This window comes from Ictidomys tridecemlineatus, chromosome 1, assembly GCF_052094955.1.
Source record: "Ictidomys tridecemlineatus isolate mIctTri1 chromosome 1, mIctTri1.hap1, whole genome shotgun sequence".
In the NCBI taxonomy this organism is placed as follows: Eukaryota; Metazoa; Chordata; class Mammalia; order Rodentia; family Sciuridae; genus Ictidomys; species Ictidomys tridecemlineatus.
The window spans coordinates 104,248,658-104,268,830 of NC_135477.1; the positions used below are offsets into that span (position 1 = coordinate 104,248,658).

Genomic DNA, 20,173 nt, shown 5'->3' on the forward strand with positions numbered 1-20,173 from the left:
GTGTGCATTTTGACATAAGGAGCTAGCAAGAGGTGTTACTGGAGCTGCAAGTTTGCTATCCACAGTCCTGATACAGCGATGTTTGTTACTGTGAGGGTGTTTTTTTTTTTTTGTTTGTTTGTTTGTTTTATATTTGAACACTGGTGACCAAGGCCCAAAAATGTACCACCCTTATAATTTGTCTTATTTTTTAAAAAAATTCTATAAGTTTTAAGCAAAATAAACCATCAAGTTTCTTCATAGTTTTCATGAATCCCATGTACTCTTAATTGTTCTACCACTGACACTCATATTTCCCCCCCTTAGGAAGCTGAGAAAATATTTTGTATCTCTCATTATTCCTGATTTATTCCCCATGGTGTCCTAGACAACTGAAATGATGTATACAAATATAGGCTAACCAAAATAAACTTTTCTCAGTATGACACAGTCTTGAGAAGAGGCCACAATGCGTATGCAAATTTCAACACTACTAATGTAGTCAACATTTCTTAATAATACTCTTGCTGAACTGAAAATAGATTAAAAATTAATCGATAAATTATGCAGGCATTCAAATTGTCCCTACCATTTTTATCTAAATTCATTTTAGATATTTCTTGCTGTTACCATGAATAGGTATATAAACCAAGAAGAAATGAGATGAAATGGTTTGAATCAAATAGTACAATATTTATGGAGGCATCTGCCTCATAAACACATGGATTTAGAGCTCTCTCACAAACACTAGTATGGTTATAGTAGTGGAAACATGGATATTTTTCAGTCATACTGAAATGCTACTGAAAATAGAGGTTTTGCATGTCTTTGGCATACTCATATGGTATTAGAGAACTTGCTACATAACAGGTGCATATTGAAATTTGTTGATTGTATTCTCAAAAATTTTCAATACTGACAACTGATTTTCAATATTTAAAAATAAAAACTTTATATATAAAATCAACATAATTAACATAATGTAAATAATATAACATAAATGAATATACATATTATTGACTTTAGTCAGCTCAACTAATGCAATCCCATCTTGCTATTATATGTGTAGTTATAAGCACTTGGGGAAAAAAACCTAGAAACATTACAGGTAAACAATTATGATAGAGTAAAAAGAATCACATTTGCAAACTGCTTTTTGTTCTCATTGGAAATCATAAAGAAAGCTGACAGTTCAGGGTATTGGTTTGTGGAAAAATGCACAACACTTACCCGATCATCATCAGATAATCTCTTAGTGATATGAAGGGCACTTCTTCGAGACCTTCGGGGATGGTTTTTATGCTTGAATAAGTAGTGATTTTCAAGTGATCCAATCTATAAACAAAATAAAAATCTATTTTCACAGGTAAGTACTTATGTATTAGTTTAAAAACTAACTAACTTAGAGACATGAAACTTTATTAAGTCCATTTCTTATTCCTTGAATTTAGCTTTTTTCTTTACAAGGAAGGCACTGATAAAGGCTTTGAAATGAATCTCGGGACATTATTGCTTGTGTTCAAAGTGTACTTGGGGACTGATGATGCTTGTTTTTCACATGTTTTAGAAGAACTAACTTGTTGAGAGAGTGTGGAAGGGAATTGTGTATATAAATATTTTATAGGTAGACGTCTCTTTAAAAATGCCCACAGAGTCAAATGTATCCTGTCAGCTGACTTTTCTATACTGTGGTGAGTGTCACATTCAGCTAAAACAAGACATTGTTGGTATAAAAAGCAGTCATTAAGTCCATAGTGATATAATTGTTATAAGCTATTATTTGGTGATCTTTTGATTTTCTACTAATTCAAGACTCTCAAGAAGAGCATGCCATATTTAGGGCAGATCCAAGCTCAGGGTATGTATGTTTCTCTGGGTGATTAACAACACCTTTGGTCTATTTAGAACTATGATCATTATTCTTTAAGCTCTTTACACAAAATAGTAATAAATTTGAAGCCCCCCCCCCCAGTTCTCTAGATACCTTGCATTTTTAAAATCAAGAGCCAAACAATTGACAATGCTTTATTTGAGAGGCAGTATGTTATTTAAATTGGAATAGGTAGCTTCCATCACCTAGGGAATTTTTTAATAGACATGCTAGGCCCAGCTCTAAGACTGAACCTTAGGCAGCATAACTGCTAGGTTATGGACAGAGTTGGGGGGGTGGATATCAGAAGCCATAAGGATTTAACACAGATTCTTGGCTCTGTTTCTGCTTCAACTGCTTTTGTCTCTACCTTCATCTTAGTTTTATCTTGAGGCAATAATATTTTAGGAGAGTAATATTAAATTGGTATAATCATAGGAATAGTAAACAAAATAAAATAAACAGAACCAGAAAAGCACTATCAGTTTCTTTTTACAAAGAATTATAATTTAAAAACTCTTGTTTTAGTACTGCCATTTTAACTAGAAATGGCTAGATGAAAGATAGTATTGCAAATCATGTTAATATAGATGTCCCTCCTACTCACTGTTTTAAAATTATTTTTGTGACTATACCATCCCTATCACAAAGATCCTACCAAGAACATTAATTTATTGCATTTTACCTTTTGGATTTATGCTTATTTATTTTGAAAAGTAATTCCCATATTCCCAGGTTTGGATGTGTGTCTGGTACTAACAGGTGAGAAGAGAGAGATTTATTTTTTGCTTTCTCTTTCAATCTCCTACACAATTGTCAGGGCTATTGAGCCTGCCAGTAGCTGCCCAAGGAATACAGAATTGAATTTTCAGTTTTTATTTTTTCCACAGGACATACAAGATTTCCATGGTGCCCATGGTGCTCACCAGTGTAGTTCCATCTGTCATTTTCTGTTTGTTCACGGAATTTCACAAAATTGCAGGTAGTTAACAGATTACTTCTAGGCTGCCTTGTGTCTCCCTGTTTCCCACAAGAAGTTTTCTGACTGCCTTCTCCATCTCATTATCTTCTCCTAGCATCTTCTTACTCTTCCTAAACCTGTGCAAATGTTTCCTCCTTTGGGCAGTCTTCTTTCACATCTCCCATATTCCCTCCCACCTTCTTTGCTTCAGTTAACAAATACTGTATTGAGAATCCAAGCACAACTTCCATTGCCACACAAATTGCATTAGTTTGCAATCATTTGTTTCTGAACCAATCTCTTCTAGATTCTGTATTCCTTGGATTCTTTTCCTCCTTTCTAATAACTTCAACACAGATCATGGCAAAGAGCAAGACTGGGAAAAGCAAAAGGCTCAGTCTGCTACTGGGACACTGAGAAGTCAATTTAACCAAATTGACTTCTGCGTTCCACTGCAACGCTACCGGGCATTTCAAAGACAGTTGGGCTCACAAAGTTGGAGAATGAAGCCTCTAGCTAGGGAAGGCATATTCCCCAGCTGAGTCGATCTATGGAATCGCCAACGCCCACGCTGATTACTCATCCATGACTTCAGCTGAGTCTCAATTACCACCTCGGGAAGGAGGGGAGGACGCGCCAAAATGTTTTACAACTCCTTCCTCCCCCGCTTTGATGCGAACCAATTCCAAGACAAAGGACAAGGGATTGATTTTGAGTCAAGAAAAAGGAAAGCTCTAGATTAGAAGTCACATCCCTGGGGGACACTTGGAATCCTGGGGCTTACCAGGATTAATGCCTTCGCGTTTTTTCACCCCTCTCCCCAAGCAATCTATTAACCAGTCGCCTCTTGGATAGCGAATCATTTTTCCTCAAAATCTGGAAACGATTACGCATTTGGCTCAAGAATAAGAAGGAGATAGATCCTTTGCCCACAGTCAATTCTGTAGGTCTATCCTGCAGGGCTACTGGCAGAGCAAAGTTAGGAAGCTGGGACTTCCCAAGTTCCCGGTGAAAAGCCAGGGCTCCCTGAAAATGCTAAGAGATTTGCACCCACCTGATCTCCTGCCAGTTTCCCTGTCCATTCCGCAGCCCCCCAACCTCGGAATAGCTAGTTCCGGAAGCTGGTGCTCTCCTAGGGCTCTGGGCGTGCCCCCAAACCTTGCCGACGGACATCCCCAAGCTTGCTAGGTCCCTTGCATTAGGAGTTGTATCTGATGCTGCCATATTGAAAAGAAGGAAACGGCCGGCTCCTCACGCAAATTGCCCAAGTCCCGGGCGACCCAGCGCATCTCCTAGAGGCGCTCGGTTGGTGAGAGCCTGTGTGCATCTCAAGTTCCCTGAAGACGCGTGGACGGGTTTTTCTTCCAAACCGCGCGGGAAAGGATTTCAATTCTAGAGAGGACAACAGTAAGAATAATCTCAACCCAGCTGCTGCTGCTTCCTCTGCCTGGCTGCGCAAACAGTAAATAATGCAAGCCTTTTCCCTCCACTAGCGTGCGGAGGGAGAGAGCAAGAGAAGCTCCTTGCTCTTAACCACACCGGGCGCGGGAGAGTGCAACCAGGGGCTCCCACTTGGGAAACCGCGCTCTAGTCTCGCCAGTCCCCTCGGACACCAGAAAGTTTCTTGAAAGTGCAAACTCTTACCTGACCCAAAAGGTCATAGCCCAGCTCCTCTGCGATGGCCAAGGCTGCCTCTGGGCCCCCGGGGATCTCCGCCGCCCATTCATTGACAAATTGCCTCTTCGCTTTTGCACTATTTAAAGCACACCAAGCGCACAAGAGGGCGAAAACAGCGCACTGCAGAGTCCAGGCTCTTCGCTCCATAGCTCACACACTTCTCGCACAGAGTGGGAAGGAGAGAGGGTAAAGATGCAAGACAGGGAAAAGCCAGACAGACTCGATCTTCCTACCCTCAGTTTCTGAACCACTCCTAGCTCCTAGTAGCTCTGCGAAAAGCTAGGAGGCGCGCGAGGAGAGGCTGGGCGGCGGCAAGCGCTCACTGAAGCGCTTTGGTCTTCTGGCTGAGTGGAGCCCCAGCCCTTCCCAGACAGAATGGAAATGAGTGTTTACACGTCAAATCGACGAAAGCCATCTCTTGACGTCAGATCTACCTGGACTAAGATCTGGATGGTATTCCCGGCGGGGTGGAGAAGCGGCTAAAATAAGCAGCAAGGGATTAAGAAAGGAAGGAACCTTTTGCTGGGATCAGTTAATTCTGCTCCCTGCCTCCCCGTATATTCTGGAGCTGTGAGGAATATTTTCACTTCTCAAACAGAAGTGCCCCCATTTGAATGTAACTACTAAGAGCCAAAGGCTGGTTCCAGCTCAGCACTCTTTTCCTTCCCTGTATCCATTTTCTTTATATTTACTTTGGTGTCTTGTATCCTGGAGAAGTGGGGCGGCATGAGATTCTTATAATGGTCCTTTTGGTCCTTTGAAAAAAAGGCTGTTAGATCTTTCAAACTGGACAGAGTCTTGGGGTGGAGCGGGGGTGGGTGGGAGGAGAGTAAGTTGCTACTGCCCAGATTCAGCTTACCTAACAAAATGACCGTGTCTCCAAGACAATGTTAAAACAATATTTTAAAAAATGTGTTAATCACTCAAACCACCTTAGTTCACAAATTTACTTCCTTCTCTCCTGTTTCACACTGGGAATGGGAAAAAACATCTAAAATTCTATCCCAGATAGAATTTTATGCATAGCCCAGCACCATTACAGTGTTTAATGGGGGGGGGGCAGGGGGGGAGGTTAGTCACATGATTTTTGAAAAAAAAAACATGTTTTCATTTATCAATAAGGGGTTAGGGGTCTAGGGTTCCAAATTATGTTGTATTGACTCAAGAAAGAAAAGATCAGGTTTCATTAACCCTGAACTTCCCATTTTTCTCTCACTCGAGCTCTTCACTTTGGTACTGAATTAAAGCTGTGCGATTACTTTCCCATAAAATGCACAATGTATCTTTGTGGGAGAATGCTTCTCCGTGAAAATAAAACAAGCGAACATTTAAAGGAACTCCCCACCCCCGACCCGAGAAAAATAAATTCAGTCTACCCTGGCGGAACCTATTTGGATCCAGAGGGATTGACCCTGGAGAGAGAGAAACCAGTGTCTAATATTCAGCACCGAGTTCTGGACAGCGACACAAGCTGCACAGTTGCCGGAGCTGCTCTGGCTTCTGAGCGCCAAAGAAATCTCTTCTGTAGCTGTCCAGTTCCAAGTTGTTTCCTTTTGACCGGTGCCTTTCCCTTCGTTAGAATAGCAACTAGGGAATTGGCCACAGGAGGGAGTGTGGTTTTGCTCGTGATCGAGACTTTTGCATCTTAGTTTGTGAAACGGGTTGGACTCAGCCCCCCAAAGTAAAATTGCAGTGAGACAAAAGTGAACAAGTGTACCGAGACCGAGATTAAAAAGAAAAATCCTTTAAAAATACTCCCAGCCGCTGGGGGGCGCAATCTAGCCTGTGGAAAGAAAAGGAAGCAGATTGGAAAGAAAACAAAGATATATGGAGAAAGAAAGCAAAAGATGCTTTTTACAAGAAGCAAAAGAGACAAGACTTGGTGGAAGATAAGGCTCAGAAGTGCTAACTCTTGATTTCCTCTGGGCTTGCAGAAATGTAGACTAGACTGATAATTTCATTAAACGTAAAACATCCTTTATCAAAACAAAGGCCTAAGCTAATAAGACATGTGATGAAGCTAAATGATTTACAATGTAACTCTCATGTGAGATGTGAGGGCCACGATTAATAGCTCTGTTGTCTGCTCTGTAAATTCACGTATGAATATTGATGGCTGGGTGAGCTGTCTTCCTTTTTTTATTCTTTAATTTTTTTTAATTTATTCTAATCAGTTATACATGACAGTGGAATGCTCTTCGATTCATTGTACACAAATAGAGCACAATCTTTCACTAGCTCTCTAGAGTGTTTCATTCTATCTACAGATAGATGCTAGCAAAGGCAAGGGAAACCTGTGGCACATGTTTGGTAATGGTAGATATGGTCAGAGCAGGAACATGCTTGTCTCTTTCTTATTATCATTCAAGTAAATCAGCTTGGAACAGTGTTAGCAATTAGGTCAGTGTCTCATTTATCTTAAATGGAATACCATACAGGCTTGGAATAAACATGTAATTGACATATTTAATAAGGTAAATGAAATTCTCCCTTTCCACAAATACATATCCATATTTATACTGAAATTGCCTGAATTTTATCCAAAGGATCTTATTTCAGACAACTTCTGGGATGCAAAAGAAATGAATTTCTGCCAAGGTATGGGTATAAATATATTTAGAATCCACATTAAAGTTTCCATATCAATGGCTAGTTTTATCCTGCTTTTTGGATTCAGGCCCACATATATCATGTTTTACATGGATTGGAAAAGCCACTGATAACTCTTAAGTTGAGATTAATAGCATTCCTTTGATCTGATTAATTTATATACGAACCAGGGTATCAGAAACTAAAAAGGCCTATGTTTCTATTATGAATTATTAAATGTCATGCTTTTCAGGACTTCTCCCAACTGCCCAATGACAGTTAATAATTTATTAGGTTTTCTTGGGAGTAACAAGAACAAGGCTAGTATACGCAGGAGGTAAGAATACATTCCTATAGATTGCCAGATTTTGTTAGTCTTAGAAAACAAATGGTTTATACCTTTGTTGATGTGGAATAAAATATACCCTTTCATGTACACTAGACAATGCACTTAATGGTTTGTTGCAGAGTATATATGTAAACATCCAGGTCAAGGAAAATAACATTTAGAACCTTGAATAATAATATTTTAAGACTTTCAAGAGACACTGAAGAAGGGGCAAGAAGCCCGGTGTCAATGTGCTCCTATAGTTTCAGCTACTTGGGAGTCTGAGACAGGAGGATCACTTGAGCTCAAGAGTTAGAGGCCAGCCTGGGTAGCATAGTGAGACCCTGTTTCAAATAAGGAAAAAAGAAAGGGTGAAGAAGTAACTTTAGTTTAACATTTTCTAATTGTCATGTAGACAATTGTTTGCTGAGGGTAATAGCAATTGTACATGAAGTTGAATGTGTAATCAATTAGTCTAAAATTAAACTAGAAGCTATTTTGTAACAGAGTATATTTATAGAGGAAAAATTACTTATAATGGTGTTTCCCAACACAGACTATAATGATATTTGTATGACATACTTAAATAAATTGGAGGAAATTTGGGGACTTGATGAAGACTTTTTTTATATTACATAATTACAAGAAAGTAAAATACACCATTTTGGGCAATATATTAAAATTGAATATAGATGACTTTGAGAAATATGAATATACTTCCATCAATATAACTTTGTATATCAGGTTTAATGCCTGAAAAGTATTTAATGTCATTTCTAATCAAAGCATTTTAAAGATGAATGTTCTTTTTAAAAAAATGTTTTAAGTACTGGGGATTGAACCTAAGGGTATTCTACCACTTAACTACCTCTAGCCCCTTTTAAAATTTTTATTTTATTTTATTTTGTGCCAAGTTGCTCTGGCTGGACTTGAATTTTCAATCCTCCTGTCTTGGCTTCCCAACTAGCTGGGATTACAGGCATGTACCACTACATTCAGTTATCTTTTCAAATTTTTGATAGCACTGTCACTGAAACTTCTTTGCATAATAAAAAATGTTATTAAAACACTCTATGACCATTCAACAACTTGCAATTTTGATTATTCGATTTTAAATAATATAATAGTGCTTCCTTTAATTTCCTTGTCAAAATCACCATTATAATTTCACCTGGTGATGCATATAGATATAGAATCTATTCAAATTTTATATGTCAAGTATCACAAAATAAAAATGAAATTCCAAATTGGAAAATACACATGAATTTAAGAGAAGTTACCAAGGACCAGCTTTAGAATAAAAGTATTTAGTATATGGGAAGACTAATATTAGGGACACATGTAAAGATACACTTGACAGGAATACCTGACTTGCTTCTTCATTATTTCTTCTCCCATGACCAAATTTTGCTGGGCATGTTATACTAATTACACACACTTAAAATATAAATTCCTCCAGCAGATTCATAGACCCTTTTCATGTCATGAAAATGGACTTACTTGTAGCAGGTTGCTGAAGTAGATATCAATGTCATAGCTAGTTTGCTTAACTGAATTCTAGGAGCTCAGCATCAAGCTGCTAGCCTGGGTTTCACTAGGAATAAGAAGACCAAATATCTTGAGAGACATAATTAACTGTTAGGAAGCACTGAGCATAGAAAGAGAGGTAAGAGAATAACAAAATAAAGCCTGTACTTCAAAAGTTTCTGAAGTGAATGAAGATTTTGCTGAATAAAATAGATGAACACTTAAAATATTGAATTTAATTTAGAATTATTAAACTTGAAACAATGGATGCTATTAATTCCAATTGCTGAAAATGGTTTTTAGTCAAGTGTGGTAACTCATCCCTGTAATCCCAGGTACCCAGGAGGCTAAGGCAGGAGGATTGCAAATTTGAGGCTAGCCTCAGCAACTTAGTAGGGACCCTGTCTCAAAATTAAAAATTAAAAGGGCTGGGGATGTAGGTCCCTGCTAAAGCATCCCTTGGTTCAATTCCTAGTACTGAAAAAAAAATATTTTAATGAAAATGGATAATTAAACATAATTGTATACAAGTATTTAGTAACAAATTTTCCTTATTTAGAGGAGATTCTTTAAAAATATGCATTTATCAAGGGAATCTTAGAATATTCCTGCTTGTTTTTCCAGGAAATGCTTATGCTTTTGGTTTGCACAAATTTGGTTTGCACTCTCACACTGTCAGTTTCCCAAGGAATGTCTCATATATAACTACTTTCTTTTCTCCTGAGGTATACTTTTCTATGAGGATTATAAATGCTTAGTGTTGAAAAAATGACCCGAATGTTATCTAGTTCCTTACTTTACAACATGTGGTCCACATGCCAGCACTACAGGCACCACTAGGGAGCTTATTAGAAATACAGGCCATCAACTCCCACCCAGAACTACTGATTCAGAACTTAATGAGTCTTTGGTGAATCATTCCACATGAAGTTTGAGATCTAGTTAACAAGTTAACACCCCTTATATGCATGACACTCCTCAGAAGTATTCCTAGCAAGTTGTCAGGTAATCATGGTCTCCTAAAGCAACTTCTTTGGTTTAGAGTGGCACAATGGTTACAAAGTCCATCCTTGCAATGACATAAATCTTCCCTCATTACCTACTTCCAGTCAAGCATGCTAATTCTCCCTATAGAAACACTCTGACAAGTCTCTTTTCTACATGATAGCTCTAGCTCTTCATATTTTGAAGACAGATTATTATGTTCTGTTAAATTTTTTTCTACTCTAGTTAAATACCCCTCATATTTTAAAAACTTTTGTATTGTGGTTACTCATGTCTGAATAGGATCTTTTAAACATAATTTTTAATATAGGTACTGAAGCTGAAGTGTGAACTGTATAGTTGGCTACAGTTATGCAAATTTGAGCAGGAATTTTGTCTCCTTTAGGAAATTTTCTTTCTATCATTGCCTAAAATAGAATTGGTTTTATTTTTTTCTTACTTAACAAATATTCTACTAATATCTGTTATTATTCACATGTGCTTGATATTAAGTCACTTCCAACCTGATTTGTATAGTTTTTACTTTTTCTATATGTATATGGGGAGAGAGAGAGCTCAGAGTTTGAAAGTCGTTATTTTTTTCCCACTGAATTTCAGGTTCTGAAGATATTTGAAATTTTGATGTTATCATCCAATGATTTGCTCCTAGCTTCAAGTTATATATGTAAGTATCAGTAAACATTAGTGTCTTCATTCACAGTAGTAATAAGATTCAGAAAGAAAAGAAGGCTGACCCATCAAAAAATCTGCTACAAGTTAAAATTACTAATTGCTTTACCAGATAGCAGAAACATCTTGTCACATGAAATGAAGTGTTCAGATAGATAATGGCCGTTTTATATATAAAGAACTAGCTTTGGCTTGCATTATCATAATTTGTCCTATGTCATGCTAGGTGTCATTGATCAACATTTTTTTTGAGTACACAAAACAAATTTTTACTTGTTCTGAATTTTATGATCATCTACTGATGGGAACTCACTTCCCTTTTATTCTTGGAACTGAGAATTTTTAACCACTTATGGCCTTTAAGCACTGATCTTTATTCTTCTAACATTCTGCAGTGATTTCTGATGCTATTTCAGATGTCTCAGAATAAATTTACTCTTATATTGAACTTACCACATACGTGAAATCAGGAGATTGCTTTTCAGTTTTACTGAATGTATTTCTTGCTTGTCATATCTGGGATCAGGATGGTAACACTCCTTTAACCATTAATAGAGATAATCATTGAAGGTCTATTTTTCCCTTCTTGTTTATATGTATCTCAATGCAGTCTTTCAAGCTTATCATTGATTAAACAATACACAGATTAATCCAGAATTCACTAGAAGGAGGCGAGAAGCAAAGTTGAAGTTATGTTCAGTTCACTATGTATCTCTCAGTGGATAAATACTTGCTAGTAAGAAACTTTGAGGTGACCAAACCTTCAGCTGGTGCTGGGGTGGGGAAAAAAAATCTGAAACCAATTCACATCCTAAGACTGACAACTCCATTCTCAGCTGCCTGTATCTGTTCTTCTCTCCTTGAACCCTTTGATCTTCATTGTGGAAAGGGAAAACAGAAGTGTTACAGCAGAATTAGTACATAGCACATTACCTTAAAAATTCTAAATTAGGGCTGGGTCTGTAGCTCAGTGGTAGAGCACCTGCCTTGCATGTGTGAGGTACTGGGTTTCAGCCTCAGCACCACAGAAAAATAAATAAATAAAAATATTGTGACCATCTGCAACTAAAAATGTATTTCAAAAAACTCTAAATTAGTTTCTAATATTTAAATTCAGGAGATGTTTCATAAAAAATTGGCTCCTCTTTAAAACTGGAAAGTGCAGGTCTGAGAACAGTGGTCCCCACTATTCTTGTATACTAAGACAAAGTGTCAAATTCTGCAATTGTGTTTATTCCATCTCTAATTTCCTCCCCCATAGTGAAGAACAAGAATGCTTAACCCTATCAAAAGTAGAGGGAAAAATAGTAGAGAGAATTAAGTGTATGAACAGAATTTTCTCTTTTTTTATATTTATTTTTTAGTTTTTTTAAAGATGGACACAGTATCTTTATTTTATTTTTTATGTGGTGTTGAGGATCGAACCCAGCGCCCAGTGTATGCTAGGCGAGCACACTACCACTTGAGCCATATCCCCAGCCCAGATGGAATTTTCTCTTATGTCAGACTTACCCATTAAATTATGGTGTCTGCCTGTCTCCTGGGAATGCTGTGATTGTGTCTTCAACCCTTCCCTAGGGCCTCCTGTAGACTCTACAATGTTCAAATCTGGCCCTGTGTTTCCATGGCTCTCTACTCAGAGGCAGAAAGTGAAGGATAGGCCAGTAGGTACCCTATCTCAAGCAAATAATGTGTATTGTCAATTATGAGTTGTTATATCAAACTGCAAAAACTTATTCCAAGCTTCTTTACTTTAGTTTCTTCATTTATAAAATGGAGCATAAAGGTGACTTACCTGACGGAGTTATTATATATAACTTGTACTTTCTAGTACAAGTCAATGAGAGTTATTTTTACTGAGTTGGGTGGGGAAGAAGCTCTCTCCTTACATCACAGTTTGTTATGCCAAGTGTTTTCAAGTCCTGGAGTCTGGAGGAGGTTGTGTGTTTGTGGAGGCAGGTTGACTGGGGAAATGATTTCAAAGCCTAAAGCTGTTGAGCTGTGACACACAACACTCATATTTCTCTCCTCTTTTCCTACCTACTAATTTTCTGTGTGTTCCCCTTCATCTTATGTGTGTGTGTGTGTGTGTGTGTGTGTGTGTGTGTGTGTGGACTCACATGTGCTGGGCAAGCACTCTACCACTGAGCTACATCTCCAGCCCCTCCTCTTCGACTTTTCTTTCTCTCATAGTCCTGTAGTATAATCTTAACTGATTTTCCCATAAGCCTGAATAGAGAGGGAGGACAGATTTATTAACTCCTGTTCACTGAATTGTTGAGTATGAAGTGATTGACTCATGGCTCCTGCAGCTGGCTTCACACGTCTGACTAGGTACCATACCTTTCCTCTTTCAGTTCTTGGCATTTTATTTCAAGATGGAGAATAATCAGTGATCAGTTAAGGGTACTGATAAAACCTAGAGGGTTGCTATTTCTTAACATGTTCTCCAAAAGTGATACCTTACAATAAAGTACTATTTTGACTTGATGTTGTTAAATATGGGTTCAACATTCAACATCAGCAGTGGTCAAATCATAAGGCACATAGAGAAAATAGTCAAAGGGGGATCTTTTAAACTGTGTTTATCTTTTCACCTTGCTTTCTTGCTATTGTAACCAGCCCAACCTGTGATTCTATCTGTGTGACTGGATAGTAACACAATGATTTAGTTTCCTTCCTAACTTCATGTGGGTAAGTTTGGATCCAGCCTACATGAATGATGATCAAGGGAGTATAGGTAAGTAAGCTAAGGAGGCAAGGACACCCATGTTTTCATAGTTAATCTAACAGAGCTAAAACCAGAGCTCAGGTCTGCAGTGCTCCCACCTTCCATTTACTGAATTAGTTTGAAGTTTAATATTTTGAGCAGTTGAGTATCAAGTCCCCTCGATCTCTTACTAGCGTAGTTACCTGGGACAGCTCTTGAAGCTTCAGTTTTCTCCTCTGTGAACAAAGGAAATAACATTGCCTGTTATTTATGAGAACTGAATGTGTCTAAATCATACAAATCCCTTCAAACAGGGCTCAGTGCATGGTCAGGGCTCAATAAAGTTTAGCTGTATGACTATTAGACTATCTTCTCTTGTTATTTTCATGGCTTTGCATCAAAGAGAACTGTCCATGTCTTCAAATTAATTCTAGGAGCACCATTCCCTAGGTTTATCTTACTTTAAAATATTACTATCTTTTGTTGTTTTTGTAAACTTGGCATTATTGCCCCAAATATTGTAGGGCAATACTTTTCAAATGGTTTGTTACACATAACATGTACCTGGGGTGCTTACTTAAAATACATATTCCTAAGAACTAACCCCTTTACATTCTGAGATGGTGCATGACCCAAGAATCTACGAACCTCAACAAATACCTTTCAAGGCTATGAGAAACAGTCTGAGAGGCCCTCAACTAACATTTGCTTCTACCCTTACTGCTTCTCTTCCTCTTCCAATTCCACTTCATGATCTGCTCCTTCTTCTTCTCTTCTTCCATTAAGTTTCTTTTTTAAAATCATCATCATTGTCTTCATCTTCTCTAACTTCTGCTCATTTCTTTCCTCCTCCTCCTCCTCTTCCTCATCTTCCTCCTCCTCCTCCTCCTCTTCCTCCTCCTCCTCCTCCTCTTTCTCCTCCTCCTCCTCCTTCTCCTCCTCCTCTTCCTCCTCCTCCTCCTTCTCCATCTCAAATAGACTGCCTGAGGTTATTTTCCACTGTTAGGCTAGCTCTGTTATTATCTCTTCAGAGAAAATGCCACTGAACTTAGGGGAAAAAAACAGAGTGATTACTCAAAAACATATGTATATCTTCTCTGGAGCCAATTAGGAAGGTAATCCTTAGGATCAAGTGACCATTTCCTCACATCATTGAAGGGCTCTCACCACAAGGCATCAAAGAGACCATGATTGTCTCTGTAGCTTATCAATGTTGATCCACATTCAGTACCCTGACAGTAGGTTTTAAAGTTTTTCCTATGAAGGTACAAAAACTAGATATAGGATTATTGTTCTCTTCAATAGAAATATTACTTTTTTATTGACGGGTTTTTCTCCAAGCTATCTAAGCACTCCAAGAATTTTATCAATTTTTCACTTCTTGCTCCAACTCCTGACTTACTGCACCTAAATGCTGGGAAAATACACACACACACACACACACACACACACACACATACACACACACACAAGCCTAGTGCCAGATATAAAATAATTAACCAAGTGTGGTCACCAATTTGAACACAATATCTAGACAGCCTCCAAAAAGCAGATATTTTACAATTACCAAATTTTCAAAGTATATTTAACCTGAATTGTATTTTTGATTATCTTTATCAGTGATTATAATTTTCTGCTGCATACTATAATCATTTCATAGCTTTTTAATACCGTTGCCTGGGTCCTAAGTTCCCAGGTTGTGATTTAATTGGTGTGGAATGGAAGATGCCAGTTGATTCTATTGGGTATCACTGGCTGTCTGTTGAGATACATGAATCAAATGTACTTAACCATTTCCTGCTCTTTATGGTCTCCTGGGGTATACATAGATTAAGCCTAGAAATAAAATAAAGCAGGATAACTTTAAAAACACATTTGTCTCAATTACCTACATATCTTAAGGGAAATGAAATGCTAAGATTTCTTAAATATCTCAATTCTCTATTTCATTTTAGGATAAATATGACCTTGTCAAAATGAATTTCAGCACCTTATAATACATGGAACCTTAAGGACATTCCAAATGAACCTTAGCAGTATAAGAAATAAAGGTAAAAGAAAATTAAACCTGGTGGTTAAACAATTTTCCTTTACTGAATCACAGTTGTTATTGTAGAAGTAGCCATTTGAGCTGAGAGTTCACCCAACCTTGTCCTGTGTGAGCTTATGAAGGCTAAATGGAGACACTTACATAAAGAGGATGTTCTTTGTACCAGTTCATGTTTCTAGCTTATGCTTTTTCTACTTTGATTAAAAAGTAATGTACTGATATTATGACTTGCCAATAAACCTCACATAACATTGTTGGTGCTAGGCATAAAACTTTTTTTAAAAAAATTAGATCACTAGTAATTTCGTTCTGGTGTCTGTCTTAAGGATCTGACACTGCAAATCAAAAATTTGACTCAAAAATTTGAATTCTTCTCTAATGTTATCTCAAGCTCCAAATTCTGCCGGTTTCTATGATTTAAAATATCCTCTTTAAATATTCCCCAAAAATCATTGTCTATAAACTATCTTTTCTTCTCTTGTTTACGTTTCTTCTTTTTTTGTTGTCATACTTTCTGTGAATTTTTCTTAATGTATATTTCAACCCTTCTACTGAGTTTTTTCACTTAATATTATTAATTTTCAAGAGATTATTTTTGCTTTATGACTGTTTCTTTTTCTTTGCCCCTGTTCTCTCAAGGTTTAGAATATTAATACCAGTTTCACTTGTTTGTTTTTTAAAATTTCCTCTCTCTTTGTAGTTCAGCAATTTGTTTTCCCCTGTTTGGTTTCAGCTCCCTCTCTCATGGTAAGGGCATTCCTCAGATCTCTGGTGATACTTGGTTGCTGAGCCACATTAAGAGCAAGGAAAGAAAGACTGTGATCATTTAAGTGGGGACTGACAGCCGTGTGCTTTGCTGCAGATTGGTCTGCTGAGTGGAGGAGAGGAGAGAATTCCGGTAGCAGAGTATTTCCCAAAGGCATTCCTTCTGGGTCTGTCAGATTCCTGAGGGAGTGGACCAGAACCCTCCGGAACTCATCATCCATTGTATCTCAAGGGATGTTTCATGTTTCAGTGAGAAACCTCCGGCTTTAAAGGTGACTAATGTCCCTGGTGAGCCCCAGTTTTACTCTCTGAGGAAGAAATCTTCTATCTCTCTCAAGGGTGGCAGAAGGACAGTTTCTGGCAGTGGAGAGTGTGATGTCAGAAACTTCTCAAACAGACTTTCAAGCAATCTTTTTTATTTTAGCATCTATTTTCATCCCAATGACCAGATCTATTTTATAGTTGCCAATTCCTAAGCCTAAGGAAGTTCCAAGGTGTACAAAGGTTTAGTTCTTGGCTTTTCCTGCCACTCATTTGATGGTCGGTTTTATCGGGTCTTCTAAATTATCTGCTTTTCTGCTCCCATAATTTTGTCATTTTTCTTTTCACTCCTATTATTCCTATTCCATGAATTCATTCATTATAATTTTTGAAGGGTTTTAGGAGAGAATGAAAGTAGACACTTATATTTAACCAACAAATTTTAGCTGGAAGTGTTGTGGTCAGTCAAAAAGAATCACAGTATTTAATTACTAATAAACCATAGGGTAGCTATACAATGGAAAGTTACACAACCTTAAAAATCATACCAGTGAATATTTATTGATATGGAAATATATTGATATATTATGTGGAAAGTGATAGGTTATTGTCATTAACAATAGCAACAAACTAAGCAATTTCCCTGTCCTTACTCTTCTACTAAGGATCCTATATCACTTGAATCTCACACACACAAAAAAATCTTTAAGGGAACTACTAGTATTATCAGTTTTATACATGAGGTTTCAAGAGAAACTGGGGTTTCAAGAGATTAAGCAATTTACCTGAGGTCACAATGTCTTCGACCCAAATTTAAAAAGACTACCACTAAGGGGGAGGAGAAGGAGGAGGAGGAGGAGGAGGAGGAGGAGGAGGAGGAGGAGGAGGAGGAGGAGGAGGAGGGAAATGAGCAGAAGTTAGAGGAGATGAAGAGAATGATGATGATTAAAAAAAGAAAGTTAATGACAGAAATGGAACTCACAAGCAACAGTGAGTTCTATCCACAAGCCAAATCAAACATCAAAAGGCTACTAGAACACCTTTGACAAGGATGCATTTGACCAAGCACAGCCTCTGAGGTTCCCTTTCTTCCCAGTGGATGAGATGCTGGTCAGCAGCTTATAGAGATGAGAAATCTGATAGACCTAGGGCAAAAAGTAGGAGATTGATTTCTTTACTGTTTTCATTGCCCAGAAACAGCTTATCCTATCATGTAAGGTAACAAATCACACAACTCAACAATTCTGATATCCAGGTCTTTGCCTAAGTTCTGATCCAGAGATTTATTTGACACAATTGTGTACCTTATTTTATTTTGTGCCTAGATTATAGAAGTTTTCCATTTATGTACATTGAGTGGATCCCCATAAACAGGTCTGCCACTGTCTATTTTATACAATTAATGTGTGAAATTTGTAGTATATAATTCAACTTATATAAAATAAAAAGAATATTTTTCCATAATCCATGTGAAATTTATCCTTTGAAATTCTAAGGAATATGTCCCTGGCTGCCCTAGAGATGTATGTTGGAGCACAGGACACTGTTATCCATGCTACCATTCCTATAGTCTGTCATTTATAGGTTTAATTCCCATGATGAAAACATTTACCAAAGTCCATAGAGAAAGGAAATCCTTCCTTTCCGTTTTTTTTTTTTTTTTTTGGAGGGGGGAGGAAGAATCAAGGGGAGTTTATTAAAATTGCAGACTTCTGGGCTCATCTCTGGAGACTGATTGATTGTGAAGGTCCAAGAGGTTGCATGCTGAGAATAACCTATAAGTGGTCTAAGGGCCACTTATAGTGGCCAACTAATCTTTTCTGGAATATTTATTAAGTAACTACTGCATGTCAGGTTAAGGTAAGTATCCATCTAACCACAGAGAAAGGAACAGGAAGTCTGTGCACTCAGGGAGTTTACACTCTAGTGAGGGGTAGAAATATCAAGAATATGACCATCAGGGACATATGAAGGTGGGTTGAGAAGATGTGGCATGAGCGTGGGTGGTTGGAAGGATTTTTCTCTGTCATTCTGGAATGACAGAAAGGAGCCAGCCTCAAACCAGGGGAAAACATCCAGGTAGATCTTCCTTTTTCCCAATCTCCCCTTAATCCAGGGTCTGATCCAAAAATGTCTAAAAGGAAACCAAGTCCAGAAGAGAGAAGCTGTTGTCTTTATTATCAAGGCTTTCAAGGTCAGGGTAGACCCGATGGAGGAGACTGCCATAGGAAGGATCTAGACGGCCCCTTTCCTCCTGGGCACAGTGCCCCAGGCTTCCTGTGGCAGGGGGCAGAGATCTGACTTACCTGCCTTTTGGGAAACATGGACCCTGCACCATCTCTCTCAAATGTCCCTAAAACCTCAGGGCAGGCCAGAAGCCAGGGCTGAGCCAACCACATGTGTGGCGATGCGTAATCCTCAAATAGGCTGCCTGGTACCACAGGGGCCTCCTGATCATCCTCTTTGATTTGTAGACCAGGTCTTTGGGGATCACAAGGGTGGGCCTAATCTTCAGGGTTATAGAGATTGTGACAACACCAAAGAGAGACTGGCCCCCATCCCAGCAGGTTGGAGAACACATTAGGAAGACATGAGAATGGGCCTCCTAGGAGGGGAAGGGAAGCCATGTGGCACAATAAGCCATGTGGCACAATAATCAGATGGGAGGTTCCAGAAGTTGTCAGGGTCACTTCTTCTCGGCACACTCTGCCGCATCCAGGGCAGCCATGTTGTGGGCAGCTGTGATCAGGTGGATGAACTGATGAGGGACTTGAGCAAAGTGATGGGGCGGTGACCCAGAGACCCATTCAGAAAAGCCCCACAGAGCCAACTAAGGGTCCCTCGGAGAAATTGAACAGGTAGAGGAGGCAGTAGAAGAACTCATTTCCAGCACATAGGGTGAACAGAGCAGGCCTGGAGGTGTAGTGGATCCGAAGCACTGGATTCCCAGAGAGGTTGATCATCTTGTGACTCAAAACTGTGGAGGTGCAGCCAGTGACTGGCCACATCCAAGCTCATGCTGAGCTGGAAGAGAAGGGTAGCTCAAGGGTACAGCAGGGCCAGGTTGACCAACAGACACATGGTAGAGCATCAGTCCGTCAGCATGTCCAACATGGCTCCAAACCGGGTTCTTTGATTGAGGGCCCAAGCAGTATGTCCATCAAAAGCATCTAGAAGTCCGCTGAGCAGATAGAAGGAGAAGGCCGTGAAGGAGCAGCAGGGCATGAAGTAGAAAGCAATGATGGTGAAGACAATCCAGACATAACTCTTCTTCGCTCCTCCTTGCAAAATTGGAGATCAGATAAAGGAGGAAGAAGCCCTTTCCCTTCCTTTTTAAAGAACCACCTTGGCCCCTAATCCCCAGAATAAGCATATGTATATTTCTGGTGGTACATTCAAAACATGCAGAATAAATTTAGTGGAGGATTGGAAAATAAAGGCTTTGTGTAGATGTCCTATTTTCTTGGCCTAGAGAAGAGAGCCGAGGTATTGCCCATAAACTTAAACCCTTTGGAATATTTTCTAGATCTCTAGCAGCTGTCATTTTAAGTGGTTCCTATTTTTTCTGACCTTACCTCTCTTTTCTTCTTCTTACAGTCTATCCCTCTGTTAAATTGGTTCTCCTTTTAAAGTCCCACTCTTCTCTTTATTTCAGAAACATGCCATCTCTTACTCTAGAATCCTTAATTTCCAAGTCTGGTCTAACCTTGTAAATTTCCTAAGCTTCATGCATTTTTTTCCAAATCTCTGACATTCTCTTGTCTGCATTTTTTGAAGTCAGG

General features: G+C 38.6%; 1 protein-coding gene, 1 long non-coding RNA gene and 1 pseudogene across 4 annotated transcripts in view; 1 reads left to right on the forward strand and 2 right to left on the reverse strand.

Moving 5' to 3' along the window:
* Pcsk1 (proprotein convertase subtilisin/kexin type 1) overlaps positions 1-5,018 on the reverse strand; it is a 40,237-nt gene extending 35,219 nt beyond the window's left edge. The window contains exons 1-2 of the mRNA XM_005326146.4: positions 4,455-5,018; positions 1,210-1,314 (exon numbers count right to left, since the gene is read on the reverse strand). Coding sequence (XP_005326203.1) covers positions 1,210-1,314; positions 4,455-4,634 — 285 coding nt within the window. The 5' untranslated portion in view covers positions 4,635-5,018. The remainder of the gene's footprint in view (positions 1-1,209; positions 1,315-4,454) is intronic.
* The window catches only part of LOC110598231 (uncharacterized), a 400,762-nt gene extending 385,144 nt beyond the window's left edge, over positions 1-15,618 (forward strand). For all 3 annotated transcript variants that reach the window (XR_013437201.1, XR_013437199.1, XR_013437204.1), the window contains 2 exons: positions 10,534-10,600; positions 15,271-15,618. This is a non-coding gene — a long non-coding RNA (uncharacterized LOC110598231). The remainder of the gene's footprint in view (positions 1-10,533; positions 10,601-15,270) is intronic.
* Positions 15,619-18,853: 3,235 nt separating this feature from the next.
* On the reverse strand, positions 18,854-19,505 carry LOC101954820 (CDP-diacylglycerol--inositol 3-phosphatidyltransferase pseudogene; annotated as a pseudogene).
* Between the last annotated feature and the right edge of the window lie 668 nt (positions 19,506-20,173).